Here is an 18,192-nt window from a genome sequence, read left to right as displayed (position 1 = left end):
ACCAGCTTGGGCAACATAGCAACAGGCCTTGTCTCTACAAAAAATTTTTTTAAATGAGCTAGGCATGATGGTATGTGCCTGTAGTCCCAGCTACTGGGAAGGCTGAGGTGGAAGGACTGCTGGCGAGCCCAGAATGTCGAGGCTGTGGTGAGTCGTGATCATGCCACTGCACTCTAGCCCAGGCAACAGAGTAGGACTCTGACTCAAAAACAGCAACAACAAAATAACATGATACTTACAGCATGGTTTATTATGCACAGTGGTTGGAGTTCATTTCTAGAGGCCAACTGAGGTTCAGATGCAGCCTTTGCTATTTATTTCCTGGGCCAAGCGACTTCACCTCTTTGCCTCATATTCCCCTTCTGTACAATAGGATACTACATCTTCCAGGAAAAGAATGCTTTGAGCACTTAACGAGTGGATACAAGCCCTTCTTCACCAAGACCTCAGTCACATCTGAAACCATCCAAAGCCATGACATAACAGAACACCGTGTGGGGCACTGCACAGACATGTGCACCCATCTCCCCACAGCCCTGCCAAGAAGGGGTTTATACCCCACAGACACAGAACCTGAAGCTCAGTGAGAGACAAGCACCCCAAATAAGCCCAGATCCCATCAGTGTGTCCCCAGCTTCCAAGGTGGGCATTTCACCATGCTGAGTGGGCTACAAATTTTATTTAAAACTTTTACCTACAGTTGATCATGATACTATTAGAAGCCTCCATTTACTCAGGAATGGAACTGAAAACAGACAACTGAAGTGTCTTAAGGATACTTCACTCCATGGCAGGCAATGTCACTCAAGTCTCCAAAGATAGCAACCAGTGCCCAGAGAGGCCCCTGACCACACCAGTGAATTTTCTAAATAAACGTGGTATTCAAAGACACACTCATTGTACTTACTACAAGAAATGCAACTCCCTCTCAGTGCATGGCCTAACACAGCATGACCCCCCAACCCTGGCTTGTGTTGAGCACCCCACTCCCCCACCCAGTGAAGTTAGTTTTCCCAGGTGGAGTGTCGGAACCTCTGCATGCCAGGGAAGGGCTGGCTTGGGCACTGGAGATATGAAAATAATGGTTTTCTCTTTCTGGGTCAAACATTCTGGAGCAAACCTCTCCCAGGATGTGAGGCAAGAGGATGTAGGTAGAAACTTGCCGCCCTTGTGTAAGAATGTAATTAAAGTCTAGGAGAAATAAATGCATTTGTGTGCATACTGGGACTGAAACAGAAGGCAGAGGGGGCCCTTGGAGACAAAGTTCAAGGTTGTGCCTGGGTACAGAGTGCCCCACTCTGCAGGGAGAGCACCTCTCCTTAAGAGCCAGCCCTGGCTGGAGCCTGTGGCCTACACCCCAGATGCTGTGGGGAGGAACAGGCCTCTGCTGGTCAGAGCAGATGTCCTGCATTGAGGAGAATTCCTTTAGAAAAATGCCACAGCCCTGCAAGGCTCTAAATCTGGGTTTGGTCCTTGTTGAGACACCCAGCACACAGCTTCTAGAACCCTGGAAATCTCCAGAGATATAAGAGTGTCTTTTGCATGCTAATGAAGTGGCTGGGAACCCTAGATAGATTCAGGATGGGGGCTGGTCACCAGAGAGACACAGGCAGGATTAGAGGGGTGGGGCTGAAAGAGGGGCTGGAAGTGGAGCTCAATCCCCAATGGCCAATGGCTTAATCAATCATGTCTACAGAATGGAGCCATTATAAAACCCTCAAATGGCAGTCTTGGGGAGCTTCCAAGATGATGAACACACCAAGGGTCTGTGAGGTGGCTTCGCCCAGGCAGAACACGATGCTCTCTCTCATCTCCTCCCCCATCTGGCCATTCCTGACTTGCATCCTTGACAATAAACTAGCAGTAGTAAGTGAACTGTTTTCCTGAGTTCTGTGCTGTGAGCCATTCTATCACGTTACTGCAGGTGGGGGGGGGGCTAGGGACCCCCAATTTACAGCCAGTCAGAGCTACAGATGGCAGCCTAGAACTTCACCTGGCATCTGAAGTGGGGGCAGTCTTGTGGGACTGAGACCCTAATCTGTGGGATCTGTGCTAACTCCTGGTAGTGTTGGAATTGAATTGCAGGACCCCAGATGGTCTCAAAGAGTTGGAGAATTGGCTGCTGATGTGAGAAAAAATCCTGAGACTGGTTATTCAATACAGGTGAGACATAGATAGAGAAGCTTCTTATAGGCAGCTTAAATTAAAATAGGGTAAGTGGTCAGACATCTTTCTTATCAGTATACAATCCCCACCCAACCACACAGGCACACCAGAACGGACTGTCCTGAGGGCTGGAATGTGGATCTACCAGTGGTGTGCAGCCCATCCTTATAGCTAAGGTAGAGAGAAGGTAATCAGCCCACTCTCGTAGCTCAGGGCTAGCACAATAATTGTCTAATTGTCAGAAAAGTGTATCAAGCTTCTTGTCAAAGGCAAATGCGTGAGTTTTCTCCTTGGATATTCATGCCTCCTTCTCTCCTTCTAATCAATTGTGTTAAACCATACTTGCTTTTCTGTGGCAAGCCAAAAGAAAACACAGAGCATCACACTGTATACCCCACCTGGCAACAAACCCACACATTTGGTGTCCAACATGTTGTGAGTAAACACAGTTCAGATTTCTGATTCCGCCAAGGCCGGGCAGGGTGCAGGTTCTGCACCTGTCTCTGGTGACTCAAGCTGCTCCAAGCGCTGCAAGCCCTATCTCTGCATAGACTATGCATGGGGGTGGGGAGGCTTTGCAGATGACTCGAGTATTTGCAAAGGTAATTACTTTGATGCACAGGGGCTTTCATGAGAAGAGTTCAAGAGCAGGGCATCTGGTGAGCAGGACAGCCAGGTCTGTCCTGTGGGGGGCTCCCAGGGGACTCAGGAACCAACACACATCAGGGGCACACTCACAGAGAGGAGATGGGGAATTCAGGCCAGCCAGTCCTCCCTCTTATCAAACTGATCAAAGATGTCATTATATAACAGAACATGCTGGGTTCAGGTGGACTTGTCCTTGTCTTGGCTCACAGGCCAACCACATGTCGCTTGTCAAAGCTGAACTGGAAGATGAGAAAAATACAGCTGACACAATAGGTGGGAGCTTAGAAAGGGAAGGGGTGAGGCCGTTGAATTGTGTGTGTTTCTTTTATACCTTTTATTTCTTGTCCTCAAGACCTGTTACAGTTTTTTCCTTCTCAGGAACTGTGCACAGCTGAGAGGCTATACAGCAATGCTGACATAGAATTCATTATATAATTGGAGCCCATGGGGGTGTGTGGTTTAGACAACAAAGAAGGACATGATTATAAGCTCATTGCCCTATGTGGCAGTAATAGGTACTAACTCCCCGAAAAATATTGAAAAGGGACCTTGGCATCTTATCATCTTCCCTTCATGCATGAATGTTAAGTAATGTCCCATCCCAGAAATCTCACAAGAGAGGCTCTGATTAAGCTGGTTGGAGTCCTTTGCAAAACAATGTCCTAAAAATGTGCCGTAGTTGGCCAAGATATTCATCTAAGAATGGAAAAAGCCACACATGGAATCCAAGCACCCGAGGGTGTCCTACTCTCAATATACCCTTACCTGGAGCCCAGATAGATCTCAACAAGGCACCTTCCCTATGGAGTGCACAGGATCCAGGCTGGTCAGTGACCTAGCCCCACTCTGCCCACTCACAGCCAAATAAATGGGAAGGGGGGACTGTCCACCCACCTGGCGGGCCCACTCCACCTCAGAGGGCAGCTCCAGCCACAGCCATGACAAGGTAATGACAAGTGCTCACTTCTGCATTTGGCCAAGAAAACATAAAGGTCAAGAACTATGCAGAAAACTGTCATAAAACAAGACTCCATTTGTCTTTCTCAGTTAAAAAGCTTCCAAAAAAATACTGTTGACAGCAGTCCCACCATGACAGGGGGCAGAGGAAGGAGGCAGTAGACTTTAAAAAATAGTTTAGACACCTCTATGTTGTTTTTACTTTTTAATGTGCATGTACTATTTCTGTAATGGTATCAAAACAAACCCAATTTAGTCATCCACTTTCTAAGGTTGATTTTCAGGAAGTATGTATCAAGACCCAAAAATGCTCATACTTTTCCCAAGTACTTCCACTGTTTTATGTCTGGAGTAGTTAGGAAATAAACACATGAGCAAAAATGATAATACAGGTAAGATGAAAATAGAATTTATTGAGCACGTATACGCTTGGCATCGATCCACGTGCTTTACCTGAATTAACTCATTCCATCCTCATGACCAGTCTTGAGGTGGATATTTTGGCCTCTGTCTGTAGGTAAGAAGCCAACCACACAGAAGGCCAAGTGACAAGGGGTATAAGGCATGTGACCCCCAACCAGGACAATGCTACTGCTGTGTAACAGTTTGGACTCTTGCAACCGCATAGTATGCATCATTAATAAGAATTTTTGAGGAATTTTAATAACATGGGGAAAATAATATAAATGCAGTAGGAAAAAATGAACACATAAGAAAAAGACGGGAGGCCATTGCGTCACTAAACTCTGGTCTGGTCATGTGGCTCTTTGAGCTATGGTCATCATGTTTCCTAGCTTTAGACCCCTCCCCTACCTGGGAGAGGTGAATCTCCTCTTCCCTCTCTCTAATTTACTTTCTAAACACATGATATTTTCCGATAAAAAAATAAGAATGGAAATGTACACCCACACATGAACATAGCTAATCATCAGTTCATGAGACTACTGTGTTTTTTTGGTTTTTGTTTTTGTTTTAGAGATGGGGTCTTGCTATGCTGCCCACTATGTTTGAGGTAGATTTCAAACTTATGGATCAAGCGATCCTCCGACTTCAACTTTCCAAAGTACTGGGATTACAGGTGTGATGTGATATGTGTATGCATGTGTATGTGTTTTAAATATTCTTCTGTGTTTTTCTCAAGTTTTCAACAATGAACTTGTATTGATTTTATGATGATAGGAGAATTTCTACATTTGAGACAGAATGAACCATTGCAGCCTGAGGCCAAACTTGCCACAGTTTGTGAGTATCTGCCAACTGCAGCAACCCAGTCTGTGCTTGGTGAGGCCCGACCTCCACAGCTGTAAAAGCACTGGCATCTTACATGCTGTCGGGAAAACTGGATATCTACATACAGAAGATTACAGTCAGACCCTTATCTCACACTGTATACAGAAATCAACTCCAAATGGAGTAAAGACTTAAATTTAAGACTTGAAACTATAAAACTACTAGAAGAAAACATAGAATGAAAGTTTCAAGACACTGACCTATGCAATTACTTTTTTGGACATGACCCCAAAAGCACAGGCACCAAAAACAAAAATAGACAGGTGAGACTACATCAAACTAAAAAGCTTCTGTAGAGTCAAGGAATCAATCAACAGAGTGAAGAGATAACCTATGGAAAGGGAAAAAATATTTGTACACCACACACTGGATAAGGGATTCATACCCAAAATATGTAAGAAACTCAACTCAACAGCAATAAAATAAATAACCCGGTTAAAAAATAAAGTATCTGAACAGACATTTCTCAAAAGAAGACATACAGAGGGCCAATGGGTCTATGAAAAAATACTCAGTGTCACTAATCATCAAGGAAATGCAGATCAAAACCGCAATGGGATATCACCTCAAACCTGTTGAATGACTACTATTAAAAAGATAACAAGTAGTGGTGATGATGTGGGGGAAAGGAACCCTTGTACCCTGTGGGTGGGAATGTAAAATATTACAGATATTATGAAAACAATAGGCAAAATTCCTCAAAAAATTAAAAATGGAACTACCACGTGATCCAGAAAACCACTACTGAGTGTACAGTTGACCCTTGAACAACATGGGTTTGACCTGCACGGATCAACTTAGACATGGATTTTCTTCTTCCTCTGCCACCCGAGACAGCATGACCAAGCCCTCCTCTTTTTCCTCAGACTACTCAACATGAAGATGACAAGGATGAAGATCTTTATGATGATCCACTTCTACTTAATGAATAGTAAATATATTTTATCTTCCCATATAATTTTCTTAATAACATTTCCCCTAGCTTACTTTATTATAATACAGTAATATGGTATATAATACATATAACACACAAAACATATTAAAGGACTGTTTATGTTATTGGTAAGGCTTACGGTAAAACAGTAGTTAAGTTTCTGGAGAGTCAAAAAAAGTTTCTGGAGAGTATGTGAGTTTTTGTCTGCACTGGGGGTGGGGGGTGGGGGTCAATGCCCCTAATCCCTGCATTGTTCATGGGTTAAATTCAAAGGAATGAAATCAGTATGTGAAAGAAATATCAGCGCTTCCATGTTCATTGCAGCACTATTCACAATAGCCACGACATGGAATAACCTACACGTCCATCAGTGGATGAATGAATAAGGAAAATATGGTATATATACACAATAGAATACTATTCAGCCTTAAAAAAGGAAAGAAATCCCATCATTTATAACAACATGGATAAACATGGAGAACGTTATGTTAAGTGAAATAAGCCAGACACAGAAAAACAAATTCTGCATGATCTCACTTGTACGTAGAATCTAAAAAAGTCAAAGAATCAGAGAGTAGGATGGTGGTTACCAGGGCCTGAGGGGTAGGGAATTAAAGAGATGTTTGGTCAAAGGGTAAAAAGTTTCAGTTAAACAGGAGAAATAAGTACAACAGATCCATTGTACATTGTGGTAACTATAGTTAATAACAATATATTGTATACTTAAAGTTTGCTAAGAGGAGATTTTGAACGTTCTAATTATATATAAATGATAAGTATCAAGGCAATGCGTATGTTAGATATAGCATTCTACAATGTAGACATATATCAAAACACTACGCAGCATACCATAAATATATACAATTTTGACTTTTTAAAAAAATTAATAAATTTTATAAATAAAATCATTGACACTTGGCAACGATTGGTAAATTATAGCTCAGTTAAAGAAAAGGAAAATGCCTTTTTTTCTTTTTTTAAATCAGTATCTCACTATGTTATCCAGGCTGGAGTGTGGTAGCACAATCATGGCTCAGCTCAGCCCTGACCTCCTGGGCTCAGGTGATCCTTCTACCTCAGCCTCCAGAGTGGCTTGGACGACTATAAGTACACACCACCATGCCCAGTTATTTTGATACATTTTTATTTTTTTGTGGAGACGAAGTCTTACTATGTTACCCAGGCTAGTCTGGAACTCCTGGTCCCAAGTGATCCTCCTATGTTTGCCTCCCAAAGTGCTAAGATTACAGGCATGAGCCATCACATCCGGTCAGTAAATGACTTTTTAATAAAGCTTTGGAAGCAACCTCTTTCGGGTCCCCTCCAGCTATCAGGAGCTTTCCTATCTTCTAATAAATTTCAACTTACTCACAAATAAATAAATAAAGCTTTGTGAAAGAATGAAACCTTTAAAAATGTGTATACACTTCCTTTTTTGTATTAACCTGGTAAAATATGTATAGCATAAAATTTAATAATTTAGCTATTTTTTAGTGTACAGTTTAGTGGTATTAAGTACACTTACTTTGTTGTGCGACCATCACCACCATGCACAAAACTTTTTTGTCTCTTCAAACTGAAACCCTTCACCCATTAAATAAGAATTCCCTACCCCCTCCTCCAGCCCCTGGCAGCCACCATTCTACTTCCTGTCTCCATGAATCTGTCTACTCTATGTACCTCATACAAGTGGAATCATACAGTATTTGTCCTTTTGTGACTGACTTCTTTCATTGAGCATAACGTCCTCAGAGTTCATCCACATTGTAGCCTGTCTCAGAGTTTCCTTTCTTTTTAACGCTGAATAATATTCCATCGTGTAGATGGACCACACTTTTGTCGATCCAGTCATTTATCAGTGGGCACTGGAATTGCTTCTACCTTTCAGCTATGATGAATGATGTCGCTATGAACACAGGTGTACAAACACTATGTTGTGTTTACATTTAAGTTTGCATGTCCTATTTCTGTCATTTCTAAGGCTGCTTTTCTGACCATGTGAAGACCTCTAAAAGCCACCAGGGCAGAGGAAACTGGAAGAAAATTATGGCAAATGGTTTGGGAATACTTGGTCAAGTGGAAGTATGCATGGCCAGACCCAGCAAAGTCATTGCTGTGCCACCCTGAGCCTAAGGAGTCAGGAGATGGCAAACCCACGCACACTGCAGCACTGTCCATACAGGGTGAGCTGCCCCACACCAAAATCCAAAAATCTAAAAGGATCTGAAATCCAAAACGTTCTGAGCACCAACATGACACTCAAAAGAAATGCTCACTGGAACATTTGGGATTTTGAGTTAGAGATGCTAAGTGAGGCCAGGCACAGGAGCTCACACATGTAATCCCAGCACTTTGGGAGGCCAAGGCAGGAGGACACTTGAGCCAAAAGTTTGACACCAGCCTGGGCAACGTAACAAGACCTCGTCTCTAAAATAAATAAATAAAATAAATAAATAAATAGAATTTAGAAAAAGATGCTCAACTGGCACAAAATAATCCAAATATTACAAAGTCAAAAAAATAAAAATCCAAAATTGGAAACACTCCTGTCTCAAGCATTTCAGATAAGGGATACTCAACCTGAATTTAGGATGAGGAGACAAGAACTCAATTTCCAACAACAGAAGATGAATACGTGTGTATTCTGGTTCAGCTGGCACCCTGAACAGTAGTTGAGGCAAGTGAACTAGAGCTACAAAAACCCACCTGGCCGGGCTCAGTGGCTCAGCCTGTAATCCCGCGCCTTTGGGAGGCTGAGGTGAGTGGATTGCCTGAGCCCGCGGGTTCGAGACCCGCCTGGGCAGCGAGACCTCATCTCTACAATAAATCAAAAAATCAGCCAGGCGTGGTAGCACATGCCTGTAATTCCGGCTACTCGGAAGGCTGAGGCGGAAGGATCGCCAGAGCCCAGCAGGCGAGGCTGCGGCGGCCGGGAGCGGCCACTGCACTCCAGTCTGGGCGACCGAGTGAGACGCCAACTCAAAAAAAAAACCACCTGGATGACTCTCAAAATCACACCGTGTTCTGAGTAGAGAAAGAGCGTTCACATACGGGCAAAAGGACAGCAGACACTGGGCACTGCTGATGGGGGAGAGGGAGGAGAAGGGAAGCAAAACCGCCCACGCTCACCTGGGAGGCTCAACAGAAGCCCAAACCACCTCGCCATCAGCCAGTATACGAAATCCTCTCACATACCCCTGAATTTTATTTATTTTTTAATTTTTAAAAAAATTTAACAGAGTTTAATGGAGCAAAGACGACTTGCGAATTGGGCAGGCTTCCAAACCAGAGCAGGATCAGAGACTTCAGCACAGCCACCAGGTGCAAGCAGCTTTAAGGAGAAATGACAGTGCCATACAGAACCCGGAAGTGACGTGCAGAAACAGGAAGTGGCACGCTAAAACTGGAAGTGAGGCAGAGACATGGCCCGGTAGACTTCAGCTCGCAGTCTCCCTTATTTGAAACCGGTTTGAACAGTTGCCCATACTTGATTGGCTGTAACTTGGTGATTGGCACAAAAGTAGATTACGGTCTGTTTACACATTCAGTTAGGTTATTGCGAAAGGCCACAGAGAAGTTAAGACATTCAAGGAGGCAGCTTTCCCCCCCCCTTTATGTTCATCCTTTCAATTTTTGTGCGGGGAGAGAGAGAGAGAGAGAGAGAGAGAGAGAGAGAGAGAGAGAGAGAGACAGACAGACAGACAGACATTAGGTTTCTCAGTGTTGCCCAGGCTGCTCAAAAACTCCTGAACTCAAAGCAACCCTCCCGCCTTGGCCTCCTGATGCTGGGAATACAGTCATGAGCCATGACTTGCCACGCCCTGCTGATCCTTTCAATTTTGAGAGATAGATGAAAATTTTAGGCATTGATGTCAGTGTCACCATCATAAATGTACTTACTAAAAACTTAAAAAATAAAATGCCCACCATTAAAGTTCTGTTTGCACTAGAGAGAGAGAGAGAGAGAAAGAGAGAAAGCTTGTTGCACAATTACACATGAAGATGATAAAAGTTTAAAATGCACAAATGATACTCCAGTGGTGACAGGAACCAGGAACATACAAGAGCTGGGGGATGGCAAGGTTCTCCTGGGGTCAACAGGCATCCCTTCCTCAGTCTGCTAAATAGTACATGTGCATTTAACATGAAAATAAATGCAGGTAGAGCCATACACGTGTCTATGAAAGACAAATAATACATGATATGATGTCTTTAACACACATGTAAAGTAGAAACACGAGGCTGAGAGTGAAGCAAAAGCAGCCTGACTTAGAAGACCAGCCAACTCTGGAGGCAGAAAGAAGAGGATCAGAGGATGGAACTTTACTGGAGTGGCCGTCTTTAAAAATATATTGTCTGCATACACATATGGGAAATATGTATGTAGAGTTATGGGGAATAAAAAGCACTGACTCATTCCTTTTTATTTTTTCCTTCTGAAGTGAGACTTTATCCTCACATCTAACTGTAAATCTAGACTCTAAACTACAAATTGGGTGCATTGAGCAGTCAACAGGGATACTATATTTCTCCACTTGGAGCAGGTTTTTGGATTTGGTAGTTATGCTGAATATAACTGGCAAATAGACCATTTTTATTAATGGGGAACAACTCAGAGCTCAAGAGTAAGAAATGCATATAATAACAACACTGACAATAGTGCTAAAGTTTCTTAGGACTTATTACAGAAACATTTTCTAATGATCTATGGTCTCTGACCAGTCTAATAAGCTCTTTTGGCCTATGAGCTATTAGGAAAATGAATTCTACATAAAGTCTAGATAGCTCAGATGTGTACATTACATTGCACACACACATATGTATATCAGATTTATTAGATACAACTTATATGCCACATAATTCACCCTGTTTAAACTACACAAATCAATGGCTTTAAGTATATCCAGGGTAGTGCAACTCCTACCACCATGACTTTTAAAATATTTTCATCAGTCCAATATGAAATCTTATACTTAGGAGCAATCATCTTCCATTGCCCCTCAAGGACCCCTCACCCACCGAGCCCCTGGCAACATGAATGACTTGCTGTCTCTATTGATGTGTCTGTTCTGGACATTTCACATAAATAGAATCATACAACATGCGGATTTCTGCATGTGGCTTATTTTACTCAGTGTCGTGGCTTCAAGATTCATCCCTGTTGTGTCAGAATTTCATTTCTTTTCAAGGCTGAGTAATATTCCATCATATGTACGGACCACACTTGCTCACTCATCCATTCATCAGCTGATGGGCCAGGTTTTTTGTTGTTGTTGTTCTTGTTTGTTTGTTTTTTTTGTCCCATGGTATAAAGGTTCTGCATTTTCAATAATTCTACAACAAAATAAACCCCCCCACCATTGGCATTAAATTCATTTCCTCCTGCAGGAAAAGGCATTCCCAGCTCACCTTCTCCTCGGCTGATCTAACCACACTGGAAACCTCCTGTATGGCCAGCTTCAGGGGCTGCTGTCGTGGGTCCTCCTCAAAGGACAGGAACGGCGGACCCTGGAACAATAAGGCAGCATGAGGAGGTGCACCTCATGCTGGGGTGGTCACTTTTTCTTTTTCTTTTCTTTTTTTTTTTTTTTTGAGTCAGGGTCTCACTCTGTTGCCCAGGCTGGAGTGAAATGGCATGATCATGATGCTCACTGCTCATGGTAGTCTCAACCTCCTTGAACTCAGACAATCCTCTTGCCTTAGTCTCCTGAATAACTGGGACTATAGACATGCACCATGCTCAGCTAATTTTTTGTAGAGACAAGGTCTTGCTATGCTGCTTAGGCTGGTCTTGAGCTCCTGGGCTCAAGCAATCCTCCTACCTTGGTCTCCCAAAGTGCTGAGATTAGGTGTGAGCCACCATATCTGGCCTTTCTTTCTTTCTTTTTTAATTACATATTTGGATGGAATGAGACACTGACTCTAAATAAATAAATAACATATTTGCATAAAGCTCTGTAATTTTACAAAAACATAATCAGACATCTATGCCCCTAGATAGCAGCAATGGCTGAGCATCAGTAAACTGACACACCCAAGCAGCCACTGCCAGATCTGTCCCAGCTGACAGGATTCAAGAAGGCAGGGAAAGGGGAGACATGCAGGAACAAACCCAAAGGTGCAGCAGTGGGACAGAGAGGGAATGGTAAGTCCTCTCGCTGACAGTGTAAGAAAGACCCTGAGAGGCTGGGTTGTTTCATGCACATCAGCATGACTACAGGGCTACCAAGGAGTCTGGCCAGCACAGCAAGCTCAGGGCGGAGTCCTCCCCTTTTTCTAGGGACAGGCATTTGTTTTGGTTTGAGAGAATCACCTCTCCCTGTTCCTATGGTTGCTGTGGTACTGTTACTTAGGGGGCCCCCTGTTCTTCTCTCTTACTGCTCCAGGGCCTGGATTTTCCCTGGGATCTGAGAGGGCAGACAAGATTCCTTGGTTAGAAATGAGCCCACTTGGTAGTTGTGCCTATGTTCCAGAATCCTCAGCCCTTGTTTCTTGGCCCCCTGGAGCTGTCTGGCCTCATGACCAACTCTGCCCTAAACTCTTCACCTTCTCCAGCACCCTTCCAGGAAACCCAGTCAACCCACGTCTGTCTTGGCTCCTGCAATCAAACATCTCCAAGTGAGAGATGGGCAATTAAATTAGCAGACTACAAAGCAACAAGAACAAAGCTTTATAAAAGAAGTCAGGGCTCAGATAGCCAACCAAGTCATGTCCTTTTAAAAGCAAGCTCTCTTCATTGAGATACCACCTAGCCCCAGTAAGAATGGTCATCACTAATAAAACAAAAAGCAACAGATGCTGGCGAGGATGCGGAGAAAAGAGAATGCTTCTACACTGCTGGTGGGAATGCAAACTAGCTCAACCTCTATGGAGAACAGTGTGACGATTTCTAAAAAAATTAGAAAATTGTCTTTCCAAATGACCCAGCGATCCCTCTACTGGGAATATACCTGGAGGAACTAAAATCATTCTACAAAAAAGATACCTGCACATGCATGTTTATTGCAACACTATTCACAATAGCAAAAACATGGAACTAACCATGCTGCCCATTAAAACTGTACTGGATTTTTTAAAATGTGATAAGCTGGGCACAGTGACTCACGCCTGTAATCCCAACACTTTGGGAGGTGGAGGCAAGAGGATTGCTTGAGTCTAGGGGCTCAAGACCAGTCTGGGTAACTTGGTGAAACCTCATCTCTACAATAAATAAAAAAATTAGTCAGGCATGGTGGTACACACTTGTGGTTCCAGCTACTTGAAAGGCTGAGGTGGAAGGATCACCTGAGCCCAGTGGGTCGAGGCTGCAGAGGCTGTGAGTGTGCCACTGCACTCTAGCCTGGGTGACAGAGTGAGACTTCAATGAAAAAAAAATTGTGTACATATACACGATGGAATATTATGCAGCCATAAAGGACAAATTTATGAACTTTGCAGCAACTTGGGTGTACTTGGAGTCTATAATACTCAGTGATCTTATCACAGAAACAAAAAACTGAGTAACACATGTTCTTACTCAAAAGCAGACCCTGAACATTTACCATAATACTATAAGAAAAAGATCGGCAGTAGCTGGAATCTGCTGGGGTGGCGGGGAGGAGAAGGAACATGACATCAATAAGGGTACCTGATCTCAAACTAGGTGAAGTGGGTATCAAAGGGAGGCCCAAACTTTACCTGTACAATGCCCACTTGTATACTTAATCCTGAATTACACCCTATATCTTTAAAATAAAAAATAAAATAAAAACAAGCACTCTTGGCCAGGCACAGTGGCTCACACCTGTAATCCTAGCACTTTGGGAGGTCAAAGTGGGAGAATCACTTGAGCCCAGGAGTTTGAGAGCAGCCTGAGCAACATAGTGAGAACTCATCTTTATACAAAATTTTAAAAAATTAGCCAAGTATGGTGATGTGTACCTGTAGTCCCGGTGACTCAGGAGGCTAAGGCAGAAGGATGGCCTGATCCCAGGAGATTGAGGCTGTGATGAACCATAGTCATGCCACTGCACTCCAGCCTGGGCAACAGAATGAGATCCCAGCTCAAAAATAAATAAACAAAAAAACCAAACTCCTTAAACAAAACAAGTTCTCTTGAGAGGCCAAACATATATGCCAACAATATATGACCTTCAATTAAAACTCCTGAACTCTTTCTGACAGGCTCTAGGAAGCACATCTTGTTTAGGTAAGTTCTGGCTGGGGGATTTAAAACACATGCAGCCCCCCAAGTTTCCCCCATCTCTTCTAGCTCAGTGCCTCTCCATGGAGTTGAGCTTGTTTCAGCTATGGGGCATGGCCCAGGGCAGGAGAATGGCAGCATGAATGATGGCGCCAAAGTCATCCTGGCAAACCACAGAGCAATGAAGTTAAGTTATCCTGCAACTGTTCTTGAGAATTCCCAATGACCAAGTGAATCTAAAAGATACAGAACACTTTTATTACACGCCTCCACCCTCACCCTGTTCTGGCAGCATCTACTTCAGTCCCAAAAAAAATCATCAGAAGAGAATTCAATCTACTTCTCAAGAAGATGAAATCATGGTTTCAGGATCGCCCTGCTGGTATTCTCTGCGGCTGTAGCTTGTTTGGGTGGGACCTGCTGGCCAATGGTATGCTGTGAGCTTAGTAATGACACTGTTCTGTGACCACGCTGGTCTGCCTGAGAGAATAGAACCCAGCACAGCGGCCAGTACCAGGCAGGGAACCATCAGCCAGGGATGTTCCAGCTACCAGGACTATAGAGTGGTGAAACAATGTACCTTCTGCAGCAACCTAAAGACACAATGTTGCCTTAACCAAGTCTAAAGATACAGTGTTGTCTTATCCAAGACTGCATGCAGCTCCCGCTTATGTGCCATCACAGATGCAGTATTTATCCTTTTCCCTATAGTACCTTCTGGATTAAAACCTTGAAAAGATTTTGCTGGGAAACTGAATGTCAGGAGGGTGTTCTCACAACGAAAGTAAGTTATGAAGAGAGATAGCATTACCTTTTCTAATGTGCCTGGTGCTCAAGTCTGCGGAGCAGGGTGTGTCTGCAGCACACAACCACAAGGCTCAGGCACCCCTGCATCTCTGCCACTCTGTCCCTGCTGACAGCCCCCATTCCAGACTCCATTCCACTTAGACTAAAGGAAGACTTTACATCCACTTGGAAAAAGAAACATGCAAGAATTGCCAGGAAAACACAGAAAAACGACAAGGGTGACTAGCCTCCCCCCCACCCCCAAGACATTGAGCATGGTGGTTCACATCTGTAATTCCAGCACTTTGGGAGACTGAGGTGGGAAAATCACTTGAGCCCAGGAGTTGGAGTTCAGCCTGGGTCACACAATGAGATCTTGTATCTACAAAAAATGAAAAAATTAGCCAGGTGTAGTGGCGCTTGCCTATAGTCCCAGTTACTTGAGAGGCTGAGGTGGAAGGATCACCTGAGCCCCGGAGATTGAAGCTGCAGTGAGCTATAATTATGCCATTGCCCTTCAGTCTGGGCAGCAGAGTAAGATCCTGACTCAAAACACATACAGACACATGGGCACACCAGAGCCTCCATAATCAATACTGTGTTGCTCTGATGCATAAACAAACACATGTATTACAAGGGAATACCATAACCATCCTGAAAAAGGTGGGAAAATAAATGTAGCTAGGTGTGGTGGCTCACATATGTAATCCTAGCACTTTGGGAGGTGGAGTTGAGAGGATTGCCTAAGCCCAGGAGTTTGAGACCAGTTTGGGCAATTTGGCAAGACCTCATCTCTACAGTAAATTAAAAAATTAGCCAGGAGTGGTGGCACGCACCTGTAGTTCCAGCTACTTGGAAGGCTGAGGTGGAAGGATCTCCTGAGGCCAGCAGGTTGAGGCTGCAGTGGCCTGGGCAACAGAGTGAGATTCCTACCAAAACAAAAACAAAAACAAAAACCAAAAAAAAAAAAAAAGAAAAGAAAAGAAAAGAAAGAAAGAGAAAATAAATATAACCTGAGAAACTTTGGGAAACGACACCTTGACTGCATATAAATGCTGTAATCTAGTACATGTATTTCTCACAGGGGAATGGGTTAGCAATTTATAAGCTATTTTATACATACAGTAGAACTGAACAAATAAGTAAATCTATTATCAAGAAGAAGCACCAGATGTTGCACTCTCAGAGAAGGGTGTTAATAGTAAGAGATGGGGGACCAGGCATGGTGGCTCACACCTGTCATCCCAGCACTTTTGGAGGTGGAAGTGAGAGGATTGCCTGACCCCAGAAATTCAAGACCAGCCTGGGCAACATGATGAGACCTCATCTCAACAATAAATCAAAAAATTAGCTGGGCATGGTGGTGCACATCTGTAGTCCCAGCTACTTGGGTGACTGATGCAGAGCCCAGCAGGTTGAGGCTGTGATAGCCGTGATCATGCCACTATACTCCAGCCTTGGTGACAGAGTGAGACTCCATCTCAAAAAAGAAAAAAGAATAAGAAAAGGGGAAAATTAAAATGAACTCTGTGCTGCTGGACTGCAACCCAAGGTGTTAGGATACATTCATGGTTTTTGAGATGCATACTGAGAGAAAGATACAGAAATATAAATGTGAATATATATGTGTATGTTCATATACACAAATATATTTTCCAGCTCTATTGACTGAAAGGGTGCAGGTGCAGTGAGACCCAAGCAGTAATGAGCACACAGTGTCCAGATCTTTCCCCTTCCTTCCTCCCTTCCTTCCTCCCTCTCTCTCTCTCTCTCTCTCTCTCTCTCTCTCTCCCTCTCTCTCTCTCTCTCTCTCTCTTTCTCTCTTTCTTTCTTTCTTTCTTTGTCTCACTGTGTCGCCCAGGTTGGAGTACTATGGCCTCATCACAGCTCACTGTATCCTTGACCTCCTAGGCTCAGGTGACCCTTCTGCCTCAGCTTCCTGAGTAGCTGGGACTACAGATGTGCACCATCACATGAAGCTAATTTTTTAAAAAAGTTTTTTGTAGAGATGAGGTCTCGCTACGTTGCCCAGGCTGGTCTTGCATTCCTACTCCAGCAATTCTCCTGCCTCAGCCGCTCTAAGTGCTGGGATGACAGGCTTGAGTCACCATGCCCAGGCCCTAGATCTTGTTTCTAAACACTTTTCCAACAAAAAGAACCAGGGTTGCTTGGAGAATTGACTGAATCCAGGGCCAGAAGATGATGAGCCTAAAACAAACATCTTGAGGAACCAAAGGAAGTGTCAAAAAAAAAATTTTTTTTTAAGGGCTTGATGGAAGAACAGAAGAGCCTCCTTTTCATTGAACACCTAATGACCCACAGGAGAGCAGTTTAAGAAACAAAATAAACCATGGTAGTGTTGGATCATAAGCCACAGCATAAGAGAAATATCTGAATCCATATTGATATAAATAATCAGCAAAATATCTAGAAGGAGATACGACAGCCCTTTCTTGCAGTAGCATTCCAACTGATAAATGCAGAAGGAAGACGGCAACAGAAAATCTCCACTAAGAAACTGCATGTAAGTGATTGTAACAGAAAAGATATGCCCATGAACACAAAAGTTAGGGAAGAAAGGTTTGAGAAACAACAGAATTGAATCATCTCAAAGTGCCTCCCCAAGACATTTGTCAATTATGGGGAGAAAGATAAAAGGAAACATAAGATACAAGAGGAATTCAGAAGATCAGCAGAAACCACCTTCACCAAGGAACCAAGACCAACATCCCCAGCAAATCACACTGATGTCATGAGCCCAGGATGCAGGCACTCGAGGGACGCACCACTTCAGGGGTTTGTGTAACCTCAGTCCAACCACATGAGAACACAGAGGGCACTCAGCAAAACGATGATCGATATTCTTGAGTTGTCAAGGTCATGAAAAACAAGGAAAGACTGAGAAACCATTACAGATAACAGGAAACAAAGAAGAAGTGACAATTCAGTGCCATGGGAAATCCCGAATGGGACCCTAGAACGATTAAAAGGAAACTGGTGGAACACCGGTGAAATTCAAACAAGGCCTTCAGTTTAGTTATTACAGGCGTTGTGGCAATGTTACTTCCCCATGTCTTTACAATGTTACTTTCATGGTATTATGAATGATAGTAACATTGTACCAGTGTTAATTTCTTGGTTCTGATCATGGATCTATGCTTCTGTAAGGCTGAGTGAGGAATATGTGGAAACTGAATTACTTTTTCAACTTTTCTGTAATTTAAAAGCT

The 18,192-nt window shown here is 43.4% G+C and overlaps 1 protein-coding gene across 1 annotated transcript in view; it reads right to left on the bottom strand.

Annotated features, from left to right (window-relative positions):
• The window catches only part of C2CD2 (C2 calcium dependent domain containing 2), a gene marked incomplete at its 5' end in the record, with an annotated part of 71,777 nt that extends 54,322 nt beyond the window's left edge, over window positions 1-17,455 (bottom strand). Inside the window, 2 exons of the mRNA XM_008052863.1 lie at window positions 11,405-11,503; window positions 17,411-17,455. Of these exons, the coding sequence (XP_008051054.1) occupies window positions 11,405-11,503; window positions 17,411-17,455 (144 nt within the window). The remainder of the gene's footprint in view (window positions 1-11,404; window positions 11,504-17,410) is intronic.
• Between the last annotated feature and the right edge of the window lie 737 nt (window positions 17,456-18,192).

This window comes from Carlito syrichta, unplaced genomic scaffold (genome assembly GCF_000164805.1).
Source record: "Carlito syrichta isolate Samal-C Ts95f unplaced genomic scaffold, Tarsius_syrichta-2.0.1 Scaffold287598, whole genome shotgun sequence".
NCBI lineage: Eukaryota > Metazoa > Chordata > Mammalia > Primates > Tarsiidae > Carlito > Carlito syrichta.
The sequence above is the reverse complement of the archived record's forward strand: the minus strand, read 5'-3'. Positions and strand labels throughout refer to the sequence as shown.